This window comes from Falco naumanni, chromosome 3 (assembly GCF_017639655.2).
Source record: "Falco naumanni isolate bFalNau1 chromosome 3, bFalNau1.pat, whole genome shotgun sequence".
Lineage (NCBI taxonomy): Eukaryota > Metazoa > Chordata > Aves > Falconiformes > Falconidae > Falco > Falco naumanni.
The window spans coordinates 28,578,604-28,596,972 of record NC_054056.1 but is presented as its reverse complement, the minus strand read 5'-3'; the positions used below and the strand labels follow the sequence as shown (position 1 = coordinate 28,596,972).

The window sequence follows — 18,369 nt, the reverse complement described above, 5'->3', positions numbered from 1 at the left end:
ACTTGAACAGAATCTGATAATTTTTTGCTAGGCAAAGCTTGGTGCCTATTCATGACTTAAAGCACTTGAGTTACTGTTGTAGTTAGGTTCTTTTTCTCCTGCAAAATTCGGGAGCTTTGTGAAAAAGGGAAAACTTGCATAAAGTGATGTGCTGCTTTCTGCTAACAGCTGCACCTCAACAAATTTAGAAAAGGACTCGGTGGTGAAAATATATTTTAAAGCTCCCAAACCTCAGTGATGCAAGTCTTACCTTCTGCTATTCTGATCAGTTAATTGTTAAAAGTAGGATAAGACTGGTTATTAACTCTCGGAAACTAAAGGAAGAACCTCCTGAAATGTCAAGGGATGCTTTTCAAAGAAACCACACAATGCAGCGTGTGATACTTGGTCCAGGAGATGAAAACTCTCTTCATCTGTGGTTTTAATATTTAAAATGAACGATATATTTAGTCATTTAATTTCAGATGCTGTCCATACTTAAATAAAACAGGATCAATAAGAACTTAAGTCTTAACAATTAGGCAAAGGGTTTTTAATCTAACACATCTTTCGTGCTCAGTGAGAGAAAAGGTCAGCAGCAGAAAAATGAATCTGGTTACAGGTAGTTTAATGAAGTTTTATTGTCAAAGTAGAGGAGGAACTATTCCATCACATGGGACATACAAGCCAACAGGTTTCAAAACTACCTTACATGCTACTATAAATCACAGCAATATATTTCAGAACAGATGAGCCATTAGAAAACAGTACTTTGGTTGCCAAAAACAGTCTCTCAAGGCATTTCTTCTGCTGAACAGAAAAGCTCAGACGTGTGCAGTGAGTTTATGCATCTGTATGTGGCACTGTAGGATGCTGAGAATGGTCCAGTGTTGCTTCAGGATCAGGGTCTTCTCATAGCTATGTGTTTCCTGGACTCTCAATAACCAGTTTCTGTGCGGAATAGAGTTGGCCAATAGTAACCTGAAATAAAACCAAAATATCAGAAAGCTGAAACCTGAAAGTAAACAGGTTATTATTTCAACTTCACAAGAGAAGATTAAAAAAAAGCTGAAGAACAGAGTACCCATATATTAAAGCTTTTTCATAGTGATATTTTTCTTTCTATAAGCATATTTTTTTGGTAAATAATACTGTTATCAGCCTATACCTTAAGAAAAATAACCAATACATAAAATAACTACATATATAAAATCTTGAAATAACAACATTGAGGAATACTGTTCAAAGGCTCATATTAAAAGTTAACATTAGAAGTTACTACAGAGGAAAAGAACACATGCTGGATGCTTAGAAAAATGAAAAGATGAATATGACAAATAAAAAGACGGATACCGTCAGCAGATATTTTTTGTTAATTCTTTTTGCGTGGAAAGCCTAGATGTCAATTGCATGGTATTGCACCGTTTTCCAGTTCCTCTGGAACCCTAATCCAATTTGCCTTAGAAACGGTGAAACCCGTTACACAGTTAGTTCAGCAGTAACATTTCACACACACACTAGAACGGACCTCTTGTTCACGAGAAGGCATTCACACCTCATATATTTGTGCTTTCTAGTGCAATAAGGAAAAGAAAAATGACAAAAATGCAACACTGAAGCTTTGATTCCTCTTGTTCTTCAGTACTTTCCAGTCTGCACCGTAACATTGGTAAATTGTAGTCAGATGCACAGTTGGCGCCAGTCACACACAGCTCTTTGCTTAACACTTGAGATGTGGAAGGAAGAAGTTTGATGCAAGTAGGGTAACGTAAGCAGGAGAAGACATTTATTTTAAATGGATGAATTTTGGAGTCTAATTTTTAGTATCTGTAATGTCCTTTCACATCCCTACTTTCTCCCCAAGGCCTGGGTACACAGTAGCTCTGTGTCCTTTTCACACACACAAAAAGTTCATATATTTAATTATGGAATTAGGACAAAAAAGGCTAGATGCTTAATTACACTAAGTACAATATATTTAGTAGAATTTAATACTGCACACTAAGCGTGACAGCAAGTCAGGCTCTCAAAATAGCAAAAAATTAAAGAAAGAAAATTTTCAGCAGTTTTCATTTACCATTTTTGAGGGGAAAATATCCTGGTGGCTCTTAAATAAAAATTTCTCATCTATGCCCAAACTCACACAAAATGTAAATAATACTACCTTTTAGGAAATTAACTATTTGATCCTCATGAACAGCCTTGTCTGAAACATGGGTTGGTTTTTTTTTGAATGTTTTTTAATTTAGAACTATTTCTTACAGGGGAGTATTTATGAGCCATTCTTAAACAGACAGAAGTTCTCCTCGCCAGCAATTACTCCCCTCTTTGGGGACTCTGAACTAAGTTAGTAACAGCATATGAACTTCTTCATTATTTTTAAAATCATGTATTAAGTATGTTGCATACAGAATATTTTTAAAAAAGGCTGTACACAAGTGCGGCACGTGTTACCAACTGAAATTTTAAGCTGTCAACAAGTGTTACTTATCAAAGAGAACTCGCTGCTCTGGGTTATGTGGCAGGCTATACACTTTAGTTGCTGCCTTACCACAAACCATGCTGTAGTACTTAATTTTTGTATACTGTGTTTTGGAGCCCAAAGAATATTTAATCCTTTCCCACACAGTAGAGCAAATTTAATGGGAGGCTCAGAGGGATTACAAAAATGCTGAAACCTGAATTGCATTTTTTTTTCTCCACCAACTGGGGAGATAGATGAGGCTGAGTACGTGACTTCTCAGTCAATCATATTCAGCCAGGGCAGATGGCTTTGTAGGAGAAAGGTACGAGCTGTTGTTTGCTGTCCCTTTGCCAACATGGGATATTATCTACTGCTGTACCTCTTGACTCGAACGCAGTAAAATCATAGATGTGTGTGTCGAGCTGCTTCCTTAGCAAACCATGGGCTTACGTGCATTTCATCGAGCACAGTGTGCTGGCTGCCTTTGCTGGGCTGCTGCAGCTTGCCTGCTCCACTGCCTGCCTCCCTTCCAGAAGCCCTGCCGTGACATTTTAAACTGAACTTTGAAACTTCAGGATTTAATTTTTTTTTTTTTTCAAACCATTAGCCTTGAATTTGTAACATTACGATCAAGCCTTTCCCATGCACTTTAGACAAAACAAACAGACTTTCCGTTTATAGCTGCTGAAAAATTCACATCTATAAACATCCACTGCCTCAGCAGGACCGCACCAGTATTTACATGCTGATGCTCATTAACCCCCTGAATCAAAACAGCATTCTTATGGTGTCCTCACCCATACTAAGTCTAAAGAAAGCACTTAAGCAGCAAGCATGGCTGTGGATGCTCCCAAATTAAAAGACTTAAGTGGCTATCTATTGTGTTCTTTTTTCATCACGTGTATTTGTAGCTCGCACACTGTATGCCATTTACTCGACTGGTAGGTGGCTGGAAGCCAGTGCATAGGTCAATGTCAGGGTATTTTCATTAATCACAGGAAGCTTTTGTGGAAACAGGCTCTACCATTTGCTCAGCAACTTTGTTACCCACAATTCTATTTACCTCTGTAAGGTAACACATTGCAATTAAACTCTGCAGGGCAAAATGAGCAATAAAGAACCCCTCTGTCATCAGGAGAAGACAACAGATAGAAATATAAAGGCTGCTCTTCGGATGTTACTGAATTAGATGGTGTTTAAATTCTGCTTGCAAATTTAAAAATAAGTCTGACAAGTCCAACCCTCAAAACCTGACAGTTTGTCCTTGTTCAAAGATTTAGTACAGCTCTGTACAGTCAGCTTTTTCTTGTGAACTTGAAAAACTTAATCTTGCCTGCCATCTGAATCCAGGAAAAAGACTGGGGTTTCAGAATGGGATTTATCAGCAGATATAAGTGAGACAACAAATGGGGAAAAAGAAATTACTGAACAGTAAGCAGTGGTCCATCCTGCAACTGAGCCATTCTCTGCTTATGAGGTGTTTGTGTGTTCACATGGGAACAGCACTTTTCCTGCCTTGCAGCTGGCAGCAGCAATCACAAAGAGAAGCCACTTCATGGAATCTTTTACCACGACTGGGGAAAAAAGCAAGTATGAGAGGTTTTCCCCAGATAACAATATCAGAGATGTGCTCTGAGCTCCATCCTCTCAAATGGTCTATGGCTGGCCAGTGCCTGACTCTCGGGACACCTGCGCCTGGTGACCACGTTATGTGCAGCTTCTGTGCCAAGCCACGTGATAGCTACAACTGCAATGGGACAGTGGTGATCTGGAAGTAGCCCCCAAGTCCTAGGGGCTGCCTTCCTACCTGACACAGCCAGTGCAGTAGATCCTGCAGGCCAACTGCCACTGCCTGCAAAACACTACTAGAAGATCTTCGTCAGCTTTTGAAGGTATGTGGTATGTCTTGTGGTTTTTACCCATATGAAGATTTTACTTTGCAGCTCGGGGTTGAAGCAGAAGAGACTGCTCCTAGTTGCTGCAGGGCTGAAAACAAGGTGACTGTGTTTTAAAAATTCTAATTTACCTCACTCATTTTTGAGTGCATGTTCTGCTCCGAAAACTATGACGGCATCTTTCCTTGACAGCTCTATATATTCAAAATGTCTGTCCTCTTTAAACCACCACATTTCCCCCTCCTTAGTTGTGTTGACTCTGCAGTACAAAGGTGGCCAGGCACCTCTTTTTCCCATTTACTTTACAAAACCGTAATTCCATGGTGAATAACCTGTGAGCTCTAACAAATCCTGCTGAGCCTCGATGAAGACACTTTTTCTCACCGTCACTGAACTGCTCAAGGTTATCTTCCTCCCAAACCCGACAATCTCTGAAGTATTAGCTACCTGCTTGTGTGAGGTCTCGCTGACAAAGTTTCAGTGTGAATGCCCTAAAACTACTCAGGTAAGTAGCTAGGTGGCCGACCTGGGGAAAGAGGCTGTCCAAAAGGAAAGGGCTACGTACAGCCAAAAGCGCACGCCCACACGGGTGGACCTGAAGAAGGATGTCCACTGCTTCAGTAAACAAATACAAAGTCAAGATGACAAGCAATCTGGCTTGTAACATTTCTTTGCAGGATGGACACAGAGGACATCAGCTGGTCTCAGCCCTTGAAAGAGTCTTAGCACATTGCACAGCTGGTGACATATCCTGAGTTCCTCAGCACGTAGAAACACCGTCTTCCTAATGGCAATCAGGGTATGTTCTTACGTAAATCAATGCAGTATGACCACAGACCCTCAAAACGATACTTTTACCATCGCTTTCTAAGCTAAGTCAATATAAGAGTCGTACAGAGGAGTTTCCCTTTTCTCTCCCTTCGATGTCTCACCCTGTTTGTAACACAACAAAATCAACAGTGTCAGTTTATTTAATAAGTCTCCCCTCAAAGTTTCCGAAGTAATCTCTAGGGAACAATTTTCTGCCCTCAAAGGCAAACCAACCCCAGTTTTTCATGCCAGTGTTTATTTATTTTTTGATGGCAGACAAAAGCAGGAGCAGCCTAACAGGAGATGGTGCAACACTAACTCTATGTAGAATCACCTCCTTGGCAAAGGGAAGGCTTAAACACGTAAAAGTGCCACCACAGTGCAGGAATATGAAAACATAGTAAGGCAGCAATTCCTTTAGCTCTCAATGATTTAAAAATTCATTTCCCGAGAGGGTCATCAGAGAAGTAAAAAATGTTTCTTGTTTTTCTTAAAGAAATGCAAACGATATCTAAATTTGAGGTACTACAGGTGGTTTTACATATTAAACACACTTACATTTGTAAAAAAAATATATAGGTTGTTATATATATACACATACACATATAAATGTATATAAAATGTATTAAAAATCCAGTCTTTATATGAACACAGACATCTCTCTCTTGTTGCAAATTAGCTTGCAGGGAAGAAACCGCTACCTTATTACAGCCAGGGATCACATATAAATGTATTAATTTTCATGGTTCTTTATTGTGGAGAAGTAGGAAAAAGTCCTGTTTATTAATATATCTATACCATACATACAGACACACGCACACACACACATATATATATATTTTTTTTTTTAAAAATCAGATTGGTTGGTCCTGTTGCACCTGAAAAGTTGACAGGTTTCTCTCACAGGCACACTGCTGAATCTTAACTAGGAAGAGAAATGCCTGACGACACGGCAGTCATATCATGTATGCTGCTGCTGAGCTTGAACTCTATCACCATATGAAGTTGCCCATTCCTAACTTTTTGCACTATTACTATAAATACATATTAAGTGAATGCTGACAAGAACAGAAATGTACAGGAATAACGATTACTTTTAAGAGCTGGCAACAGTGTTGTAAGTTGTTTACCTACTACTTTCCTGTTGGATGATGCCAACCAATTTGCACTTCTATTGCAAATGTAAATGAAGTGGTTATTGTTTTTTAAGAAGCGTTATCTTTTTTCCCCATGCCCATAGTCAGATATGCTATACACAGCATACTTGATGATAAATATTTTTCATATTAACTAAAGCCAGTTTCATATTTTTTAAACGTGTATGAACAGCAATTGTTGAAATGATCATAGATTGCAATAATAAACACAGCAATGTTGTAAGTAGCGATTTAAAAAAACTTCAAATGGAACCAAAAACTCATCAGTAACTTCAGCGCTTCGCCACATCTTTGTGTTGGTATTAAATGCTGTAGCAGCAGCCTTATTTATTTTTACTTAGGAAAGAATGCTGAAAAACTGCAGTTGGCTCCTTAAATACATAGGTTACTCCAGTTCTTCTGAGCTGGAATCAATATGGAAAAAAAATGTATGATTTTGGAGACACTTCCCTTATTTTAAGCAATTCCATTTGTCTACACAGGAGTGGGAAAGGAAGGGAAGGAAAGCACAGAGCTGAGAAGTTAGTACTCTTCTGTGTTTTTTACTTCTGCCTCTGTTTTGCAAATGCTGTTTTCTTCTTTGTGGCAAAACATCTTCTACAGCCATGCTACATGAAGCTTTCAAAAAGGCAGGAAAAATCATTTTATAGCTACCATTTGTTTAGCTTTCACTAAGTAGGAAGGCATGAAGTAAACCAAACTAGCTAACAGGTGAGAAATTGTCTGAAAGTTATTTCTCTTAATAACGGTAAGCTATATAATTTTGTTAGAACCGTATGTACTGTATCTTCGTACACCATTATTCAGTCTATCAGAAGCAAGATGACATATTTAACGCTCTTATTAATTTATTCTGTGGGTCTCCCTGAAGAGATACTCTTCAGTGAAAAGAGCAGAGAATCAAATCTAATCCAGCAATGATTAACACAGAAAATACTGTAAGCATATACACTCATGTGTATTTGTATAGGAAGATCTACAATAGCAAGGGATTCTTCTTTTTGAATGCTGACTATTTCTTCAGCTAAGACAGCCTCCTTTTTTTTTTTAAATTACACTAACATGCTACTATCTTTACAGGACAACATGGGCATGACAGACATGGCCTTTGCTCCAAATAGCTACACACTTGATACAGCTCAAAATAACAAGTAAGGGTCCCCAACAGAGAAAGAAAAACACTGCAAAGACCAGTGGACAAGACCATGCAGTCCTTCAGTGAAGTCACACTGGTTTACTTCTCTCATTTCTTGCAAGCCTCTCGGCCTACAGAAAAAAGGAGCGTGACAAGGAAAATGCCATTTTAGAAGTACGCAGGGCCAACAGCAGATGGCACAGGCAGCAGCCTGCTGCGAAGGGGAAGCAGCATCCCTCTGCTGCTGCAAAGCTAACCTTACAAAGATGTCTGACAGTGGGTCACAGGAAAGCAAGCAGTGACCGACCTTTGGGCTTGAACCGGCAGGTGAAGGTTGGATACAAGACGTCCAAAGAGGAAGCAGATCTGCAGTGGTAACACGCTGACCCGGTGTGATCTTTATGTGCTTTCAGCACCCTGGCATCTCCAGGCTCCCACTTCTCCTCTTTCTGTTTGTTACCTGCTAATGTATTTCAGCATCTTGCCTTTTCTCTCTCATTTACATATAAAACATCTATCTCCACAGGCCAGCTCAAACTCTTTGGAAAGCCAAACACAGAAGCAGCAGGTCCGCTAAAGAGTCAGTCCCGTGTGGGTAAAGAGGAGAAACTTAATACAGGCTGATCTCTTCTCAACATAGCATGCAGAAGAAAAAAACTACTCAGTTAAGATGCTGAGTGTGGCAAGGAAAATAATACAAAACATTAGTACTTGAAAACACAGAGACAAAGACCTGGATAACATTGTGCTGAGTGTGGTATAACAGGTACTCTAGTAATGCTGAGACATTTGGTATGTAAATGCCCAAACCATTCACAGAGGACCCTATGTTTTGTAGCAACTACATAAGCAGAATTCATCAAAGCCAGTGGGAGTGCCTGCCTTACTTTTGTCAGTAGTATAATACAACAGCCACTGTCACAAAACACACATTCTGCATTATGTCCAGGAAAATACTGTAATGTTTGTGTATCACAGATACAGTAGCTCCACAACAGACAGAAAGACTCAATTGTCATTAGAAAATATTTCACTCCTCAGTGTCCTCTTGGATTACTGTGAGAGACTTTTGGAATGTAACACTGAAGAAAATCTAGTCCTTTAGACAGGTATAAACAAATAATAAATATGCTTACTGAGAAGTGTGATAAAGTAATTTGGTAGCACTAATAGGCTTTCATACTGTGAACTACCGCAGAACTAAAATGAGCTGCCACTTTATGCTCAACAACAGTCATAATTTAAAGACCACCTTTTACAACACTTGTATTTGAAGTTAGATGCTAGGAATGCAAAAAAAAAAACCCAACAAAACAAAAACAAAACTGAAAGAATCAACTTTAGCCTTTCTTCTCATGTAAACCGGGGAATGTGACTGCTGGGAAGAGCTGCAAAAACAGTTACACAAGTATGTGTACGGCATGTTCGTAGGTTAATGTCTTTCAGAAAATTACTTTCCCACCAGTGCCCCCTCCCCTTTTTTTCATACAGCATATCACCTTCTACATTTACCCTTCCCTCCTAGTCCTAGCAAACTTCTGCAAAATTTCTAATTTTATCCCAAACCACTGGAACTTAGAGAAAGTTCCAAAGACAGTGAATGGCACATGGACTTTCAGTGTTTTTAATTAAGATTTACCTGTCTAAATGATGATTGGCTAAAGCCTTGAAAAGCCTGCATGCTTTATCTTCACCCTATTTTTAAGTGAACAATACATGAAGTAACGCAAGGCATCGAAGTATGTGCATTGGGAAACGCCAAACTTCAAGAGCTAAGACATCTTGAGACAGCAGGCACCGAAGTCCCAAGGACTGAAAAGCAAGACTGGCTAGCTGTAGTTTTGGGAAAACGCATCTGAGGGTCTATGTACAAGAAACATGCCAGAGAAGATGTCAGGGCTCACCAAAATCAAAAGCAGTTCAGGAGTGTGCAAGCCCAGCGTGGTGAGAACAGCCAAAGTTGATGGTTCTTTGAGGAAGAAAATGCTGTCAGCGCAGTGGCACAAGGCAATTCAGATCGCTCTAGAAAATGTATTTTGTTTGGCAGCATGGAAACCCAAGATTCCTAGTGCTGGTTAATGGACGGCACCAGGTACACTGCATTTCGTAAAACTGCCAGGTGCTTTAATATCGTTTTAAAGTAACAAGCCTTTCAGTGTTTTGGAAAAATAAAAGATCAATCCTGTAACATACAAACTTTTCCAAGACATAAGACACACAGAAACTCCTTTTTTCCCTGTCCTTCAAGAAGGCTAAACTCAAGGATTAAACTTAATTTTATGGCAGGAACAATTTACGGTTCTAGCAGGTCTCTTTCTCTGCACTGATGTTACCTTACACACACCTCAGATGAGACTACGGACTGAGCTTTTCTCTGTTGCACATTCAAATTGCAAAATTAAATTTCAAAGAGCAGCAACAACTGAATTTATCTTTGGAAATAAAGCATACCTTTATTTCCAAAGATAAATTTTGTATGGGATGTTTTGGTTCAATCTGTATCTTCCCAGAAAGGAGCACACCATCAGTGTAAATGCTTACATGTCAAGTCCCTGTTGCAGCGTTTAGCTGATCTGTAAGTGCATAAGGAGTAGGTTTTTGTTTTTCTACATTAACAAGATCTCCTTTTTTTGGCAAAATTCTAACAGATTGCTAAACTACAGTCATCTGTTCCTTACAGAATCACAAAGATAATTTCCTTGTTTATCTGACTTTCTCTGATGGAGGATATCCAAGGATTTCTTCTGTCTTGCTCAGCCATCATTCTTGGTTTAGTACCTCCAAATCCCACACCTGAAAGTGACCCAAGCTTCAAAGAGCTTTTTTCTCCCACCCCCACCCCCCCTTTTTAAAAGCTATGGTGAAAGCATAATCCTTGTTCTCACACCCTCAGGGGAATAGAGGTAGCCCCTTTAGCTCTTGGGAATCAAAGGCATCAGCATTTGGAATTTCAGCTGGAAAAAAGCATTGCTCAAGCTATCTACCATCTTCAAAAAACTGAGTAGGGAGCAGGTGAGAAGAAAGGACGTTGATGTTTTAGGACTGAGGATGGATTTGTTGAATTTCAGTCAAGGTTTGTGACTGTGAGTTGTCACTGTATCATGGACACCTTAAGATCAATTCTCTGGTCCAGCTCGGCTTCCAAACCAACACCCCGGTCAGAAAACGTGATTTTGATCTACTTTGTTACACAGCCTCCAGGGAGCCGTAACTGCAAACACAGTGAATGACTCCGTCCATCCTGAAGATACTCCAGGTGACGGCGGGTGGACTTCTGTCTTCCTACAGCCTCTCCCCCTGGGCAGGAATCGCTGCCCCTGCCCCTCAGCACCGAGGCAAACGCCGCTTGCAGCACCACACCGAGCTGAATCCAAGCCCTTGTGCTTGAACCTGCCCAAGCTCAGGCCAGTGTCCCGCCATTAAACTGCTCTCCAGTTGGCAAGCTCATGCTCAGCCAGTTCCATACACAAGGAAGTTAATTTCCCAGTGCTTCCCAGCCCAGCAGTTTTGACAAATGCTAAGAAGAATGAACAAGGGAGAAAATAACTATTTCAAACCCTCCAGCTTCTGAGCAGGAGATATTTGTGTTTGTGCAGATATAGGGTATACATAACTTACATTAACTTGTTTAACTGGAATAAACTATAGCAGCAGTTTTTATTTCTTTCCCCCTCACCCCCAAAGATAAATTACTGGGTTTAGCACAGCTGGGAAGAGCAAATTCTGTACAAATAGTTCTTTTAAGTAGTGTGGGTGGCAAAACACTTTCAGCAACTGGCTTAATTAGTGCTTCCTTCTCTGCAATAGCACAGGCCAGTTCGCAGAAGTAAACAAGAAAAAACTGAGATTGCAACAGGAGACATGGCATAAAATAATCCTGTTTGCCCTTCCGGTTTTGCCAATTCTCCCTTATTTAACGTCACACTAAACAGAGGCTTGCCCTGGTGTTTCCCAGCACAGATAAGTAGGAGTGCGAGGTTAGCACTTATTCCAAATATAGGCAGGGAGCAGCCTCTGTTCCTCTGAACAGGACAGAGCAGAGCATTCCTCAAACAGAACACCCTGGCCAAAACCAAACAGCACAACGACGGGAGCACCACAGAGGGCTTTCCCCTCAGCAGAGCTACCATACGGCTTGTGGGTGGCTTGTTTAGCAAGGACTGGGAAGCCCAAGCTGCTGAGACCCACTCTCCAGTGCAACCCCTCTGACACAAATCATTTATATGACAAAAAACAACAGGAGTGCCAAGTACAATCATTTCAGCTTCACTGCTCCCAGCGTACCGCATGCCAACTGCAGTGTAATAACCCACTGCCACAAACAAGCACTAACTTTAACACACGGACACCTTCCTTTCCATGTGAGCCAGCCAAAAGCACTTGGGCTCTTCCACCAGCACAGACATGAATGTGCAAATACTCCACAGCTGTCAGCAAGACACAGCTCCTACCAGATAAAAACTGGGCTTGCAAGATCCGCTTGACCTTCTGAATGTCAGTGAGATACAGGGTGAAAGGCCAGGAAGGGCACAGATGTTTGTATTTACCTTCACTATAAGCCATTTAGGAAACAGCTGGACATTTTTTGTAGCTGTTTTGTTTTGAATGACTCTGGAGCTGTACTTGAGTGAGTTACAAATCTATTTAAAAAACAATCCAAAGTGTTACAAACCATTACCAATGTTTCTCTTTCTCCTAACTAAACTGAAGAAAGACAGGATTATGAAAAATTTCTGCTAGGAAAAACTGAATGTGCAGGGGAAAAACAAATGAAAACTAAAGGGAATATTTTATGAAGACAAACAAAATAACCAGTTAATGAGGAAACTTGCCAGATAGCTTCCAGAAAAAGCAGGCAGCGAAACTGCAAGTAACAGTGTTTAACTCTATCTACAATTCCTGTTTTTTCAGGACATTACTTTTGTATTTGCCCATTCATTTCTTTTGGCAGCAAGTGGAAGACAGAGGGTTACTCCTATAGATAATATTAGGCAGACTGATTAAAAACAAGAACAATCAAAACTTCATATAACTGCCTGCTGCTCATTTATGGAACAAGCAGCCTGATACCAAGCATAATATTTTCTAACGCATGCCTGTCCGTAACAGTTGTTAGAAAGTCTACGGAATTTTGGTCCTTGGAAGGTTGTTGATGAACCTTTAAAAGACTGTTTTAACACACATGGCGGGGGGGCGAGGAAGGAGCCAATTAAGGAGAATATATTGAATCTAGGAATCTGTCAGTGAAGAATCCTGTCAGAAATAATTTCTAATACAATACTTCCCAGGTTTTATGGCTTGACAGCTTACATATTTCTTCATTTTCTTTCCATTTATCTGTATAAAACCATTGTAACAGAAAGGGAAACTGACTGCTATAGAAAGAAAACAGTGAAGCTATTTGCAGAAAAGCTGCTATGAGGAACATGAACGGAAAGCAGAGATTCCTCCGTTCTCTTTCAGTACTAATCATCTCAGAGTTACTTTTAACAAAAGGAGAGCAAGATGAACTGGCAAGAAATTAGAAGTGATTCTTTAATATATGTAATGTATTATGTCCTTTAACATAAATATGCATCCAAAAAATCTTGCACATTATATGCCAGCTTGTTTACTTTGCTATTTAAAAATACTGTATAAACCTTGCGTATATATAAACCTGTGTACAAAGGAAAACTCCTCTTGGGAAAGACCACAAAGTGAGCCAGTAGATGGCATTGTGGCACTTCTAAAGACATTCCAGAAAATTCCACTTCAAAAATTTGCAAGCCTAAGTACTGTGTTTAACCATTTACTGCTTATCCAATGCAATATTTATTTTGCTCCTGCTCAATGCTACACATGCACAACTGAATAAACAAAACCACATGATGTAGCTGCACTGTCATACTAGCCCTGAAACAAATCTTCTCTGCTCTGGTTCCCAAATCCATATGCTAGTTTTACAATCCCAGTTTTGAAAAAGATGATCCTTATTTGATGACTAATGTCCCATGAGCCATGGCCATCAAGGGGATACCAGAAAGGATGTGATTAGTTGAAAATTATTTCCTAAAAAGTAATCATACACAAGATTTACAAGCAATGCAGATGGTTCTATTTTCTGCCACACAGAAACTACAGTAGAATAGGTATTATCCCTGAAATACTTTATGAATACTCTCATTTTCTTTCAATTAAACTGCTGATATGCCATCACAGCTGGGGATGAGACAACTGTAGCAATCCAACAGTTTCTTGCACAACACAGCAGTTCTCTGTATTGCTAAAACCACAGAAACTTGAAACCATTTTGCAGAATGCATGTACGGAAAAATTCTGGAATTTAAGAATTGTATTCTATACACAAACTTAGTTAAACTGAGGTTAGCATTGCAATAATCAGTAGTCTATCTGCACGCTACTTTACAGGTAAACCTGCTTTACCTTGACCAGCTCTGAGCAAGCGGCTGGACCAGAGAACTCTGGAGGCCCCTTCCAGTCTCAGGCATTCTACAAAGCTTAAATATCACTGCTCCTTATTATTTTAGTCTTTAAGAAAAGGTCTAGTTTTGCTGTGGTATTCATTTTGTCTGGAATTTCTAAAAATCCTTGTATTGTACCAAACAACTTTCAGGATAGTTTAATTGCATCTGCTTACCTTAAGGGCTCTTAATTAAATTCAATAGTGCACTCTCAGTGTCCAGTTGTATGTATTCATATTGTAACTTTTAAAGACACAGAAGAATACAAGAAAAACGGCTCTTCCATCCCTTTATGAAGTTACAAATGTTACTGTAAATGTTTAAATATTAAAAATGAATGCCTCCTTTCTGGCAGCATCTGTAGAGGTGGGTGACAAGTGTCACAAGCCCCAAAGCATTTCAAAGAGAAAAGAAAGGTGTAAGAGGGAAGATAAGCACTGTGGTACTGCATCAATTCCATGATCCATCTTTTCCACTGTGTTCCTCACCAGCCACGAGCAGTTCCTCAGGGAAAGGGAGCATGGATGTGACACACATGCATACAACCTTCTGCTGGAATAGCCACCTCTGCTTGCAGTGACCACAACTTTTTGTCAACTTCAGGGGCGTGTAGCTACAACCATGCCACCATTTTAACAGACTTGACTGATTTGTCTGATCCCCGTCTGGACTCATCTATCTGCTGCCTCCCCAGCATGCTGCGGCAACGAGTTCTACCATAATAAGCATGCTCTTTGTACTTCTTTTGAACCCTCCAGCTTGACGGCTGATCATTTTCCTTAGACCTTGTAAAACAGTAAAAAAGTGTCACTCTTATTTTTATTTTCCTCAGCAATATTTTTCTCTTGGGAGAGCTTTAAAGTGGCAAGTTTCTCATGGAAAGATTTGTTCCTTTGCGTACAAATATCCAGATACCAGGAAGGAGGATAATGGCCTACATCAGAAGCACTCAACCAGCTAACATCCACGCAGTCAGGGACAGAGAAAGCAGGACTAATAACTGGCATCATTTCTGAACAGGCTGGGAGAGCACCTTGGCACCTGCAACCAATCTGACAGTAAAAACCAGCTCCAATAGGAAAAGGCAACCTGACTGACTGCTCTTACTATTATTAAGGAGAGTATTTCTGAGTGCCCGCCTGTGTCTAGTTACCATGCTCCGGTTCAGAAAGTCTATTGTATTGGAGTGGACCCTTGGAATAAATACAGCATGACCTCGTGTGGTGAACTCCAGAGTGTGATGGCTCATAGGCAAAGGAAAATATCCTTCACCACCTTATTTATGATGTGTATTTGGTCTTGTATCCTGGGAGGCTCAGTGCTGGGGACTGCCATAGAACCAGCAGGAAGATAATACTGGGTCCCCCGATGGTTTTGCCTTCCAGGAAATTCATGTGCAACTCAAAAATGTTACAGGCCTGCCTGGCCTGCATTGAACTGCAAGTTGTAGGGGATACCACTTGTGTGTTAGCGAGAAAAGAAATTTGGTTATTTATTTATTGTGTTCATCTGTTACCCTCTACTATCATGAGCGTGCTTGATGAGGAAGGCAACCTGACCCATACAAGACAGACACTTTTTGTGGTAAGATTTGGCTGTTTTGCCCTTGCAACTGAATACATGGAATCTGATTTCCCCAGGGCTCAGTGCTGGGGCCAGCTCTGTTTAATATCTTTATCGACGATCTGCTCCAGGGGATCAAGTGCACCCGCAGTCAGTTTGCAGATGACACCAAGCTGGGGGGGAGTGCTGATCTGCTGGAGGGCAGGAGGCTCTGCAGAGGGATCTGGGCAGGCTGGACCAATGGGCCGAGGCCAGTGGTGTGAGGTTCAACCAGGCTCAGTGCCGGGTCCTGCCCGTGGGTCACACCAGCCCCACGCAGCGCTGCGGGCAGAGTGGCTGAAAGCCGCCTGGTGGGAAAGGGCCTGGGGGTGCTGGCTGACAGGCGGCTGGGCATGAGCCGGAGTGTGCCCAGGTGGCCAAGGAGGCCAGCAGCATCCTGGCTTGTATCCAAACGGTGTGGCCAGCAGGACAAGGGCAGTGATTGTCCCCTGTGCTCGGCACTGGTGAGGCCGCACCTCACATACAGTGTTCAGTTTTGGGCCCCTCACTATGAGAAAGACATTGAGGTGCTGGAGCATGTCCAGAGACGGGCAACGGAGCTGGGGAAGGGGCTGGAGCACAAGTCCTGTGAGGGGAAGCTGAGGGAACTTTGCGTTTTCAGTCTGGAGAGGAGGAGGCTCAGGGAGGACCTTGTCACTAGGCAGGTGGGGTCATCTCTAAGCAAATCATACTGTATCTAGTGTTTGTTTTAGAGAAGGCAATTACAACTAACTCCAAAGACAAGGGATTTTTTGAAGATGACTACTGTTTCAAAATCCACACTGTAAACAACTGGTATAAATTACTTCTGAATTTTTTTAATGGGCTTGCTGCTGATTCATGTGAGCTGGGGCCATTGTTTAATCCAGCCACCACTCAAAGGGGATTTTCTCACATACTGTAGAAGTGGTGATAACTGTGGTCATGCCACAAGCTTTCACTGCTCTTCAAGACCAAACCTACAGTCAGAAAGAACCACAAACAAAAATCCTGCCCTTACCTGCACAGACACGGAGAAGACTTGTGGTAGACTTCACACTAACATAGTCTCTCAAGTTTTCCCTTGTTGTTCCACTGCTTATAGGACTGGTAACTATTTATGAAGAGAGCAACTTCCTAAGCCATACCCACCTACAACCACAGAGCATCTGGACCAGTCGGGAAGCTCATCCTTACAGTTCCCTCAGGCTGGAGGCTCCCCACTGACAACATCTGTCCAGAAGGAGAAACAGATGGCCAACTTCTCCAGACTTTTCTACACACCTGACCTGATGTTCTTTACACTAGTCACTTGGGCAGATTTAAAACAGGCTGATAAACCCCCCTGGGTAAATTAAAGAGTTAATTATGTGACAATACTTCTCAGTCCTAAACACTGGGCTTATCACTGAGGCTCTCTATGCACTTTCACTAAAAAAGTAGATCAACAGAAAATGTATTATCGTCAAGATACTACATCTGTTAATTTGCTGTATAATTCCAGGGTTAACTGACAACTTCTTGCCATTTCTGGAAGTGGTTTGACAGATTTTTCAAGGTACTCCAACACTGCCTACAGCAAATCTGTGTGAGGTGCAGTAATACCTACTGCTCACAAGTAAAAGTAAAAGCTCTCAGATCAGTAAGAATTAAGTTTCTTAAAAAAAAATACCTTGCAAACTGGTGCACAGGATCTTCTGTACAAATCTGCATTTATAGACTAATATTTCTCACTTTGTTACAAGCTCACAATCCGATCAATAGTTACATTAAAATATACCAGCAAGGACAAAATACAATGAAGAAATAGGAGTTAGCCAGTAAGGAATGCCTTTAAATTGCAAGCATGCAAATCAAATTTAACTAAGAAGTTAAAACCTTCTAATGTTCATTTTTGAGCATGTATATTCTTCCTTCCATAAATGTATTCTTTAACTGCATAATTAGTTATAGGAAAATTCTTTCTAGTGATATATAAACCATTTTCCTAAGCCTACTAGGTTTTTATGGTTATATTGTCTGCGTTTGTGCTGGCAGTAACTTCTGAAGCTGCCAACTGACGTTTACAGCAGAGTAAAGATATTAAGTTCTCACAAGTTCCTATGGATACCTGGCCACTACCTCCAGGAAAAAAACAAATTAATTGTTTCTCTGGAGGAAAGGCCACAGCTTAAGTGCAAGTCTCTCCATTTAGCCAGCAAAGATTCAATATGGGAGGGGGACATTGTACATGTTTCAACTACAGGGTAAGCTTACACAAGACATTTTAAGTGAGGAGAGCACCACAATAACTGAGCCATGAGAACCAACAACACAGAAAAGCGGATTTCCTAAATTCTCATGTCCACAAACTGTCTTTTTAAAGTTCAGATAGGACAGACCATCAAGCTACCACAAAATAAGGGCAGGTGTATTCAGAGTCACTGCTAACTCCCAGGTGTTTCTCCCCATGCTGTAGCTAGGTACCTCATTTCTAGTCCCAGCTAAAACACAGGGCAAAAGCCATGCAAGATGATGGTTGCAAACTGAGATCACTCCTTTCCTGCAAAGTCACACTGCAGCTTGTCCCATGGGGTGGCAAATACCTGCCCACCTCTCTCTAGTTTGGAGACAAACACTCCAACATGTATAAACTGGAAGCACCTGCCACAAGAGTTTGTATTCACTGTTACTTCGTCCCAGCTGATGTTAATGGACATGAATTCAATTTTTTTAAGTCACAGAGGGAAACACTGAGTTGTTAAAATAAACTGTAAGAGACGGAGTAAAACTTGCCTTAATTACTGTAGCCTGCCTGAGTCCATATGCAAATATTACAAAAATTCCCCTGCAAACTGAAGAAGTTAATCTTAGAAACAAGAATGAGAAATACTGTGCTTTCATC

At 40.8% G+C, this 18,369-nt stretch overlaps 1 protein-coding gene across 4 annotated transcripts in view; it reads right to left on the bottom strand.

Moving 5' to 3' along the window:
* Positions 1 to 602: 602 nt before the first annotated feature.
* LYRM4 (LYR motif containing 4) overlaps positions 603 to 18,369 on the bottom strand; it is a 99,220-nt gene continuing 81,453 nt past the window's right edge. For 3 of the 4 annotated variants that reach the window (XR_005827065.1, XM_040588062.1, XM_040588064.1), the window contains one exon: positions 603 to 960. Coding sequence is in view for 2 of the 4 variants with exons in the window: in XM_040588062.1 (XP_040443996.1) it covers positions 898 to 960 (63 nt within the window). In the remaining 2 variants the exon portion in view is untranslated. The remainder of the gene's footprint in view (positions 961 to 18,369) is intronic. The other variant, XM_040588063.1, reaches the window with a different exon arrangement.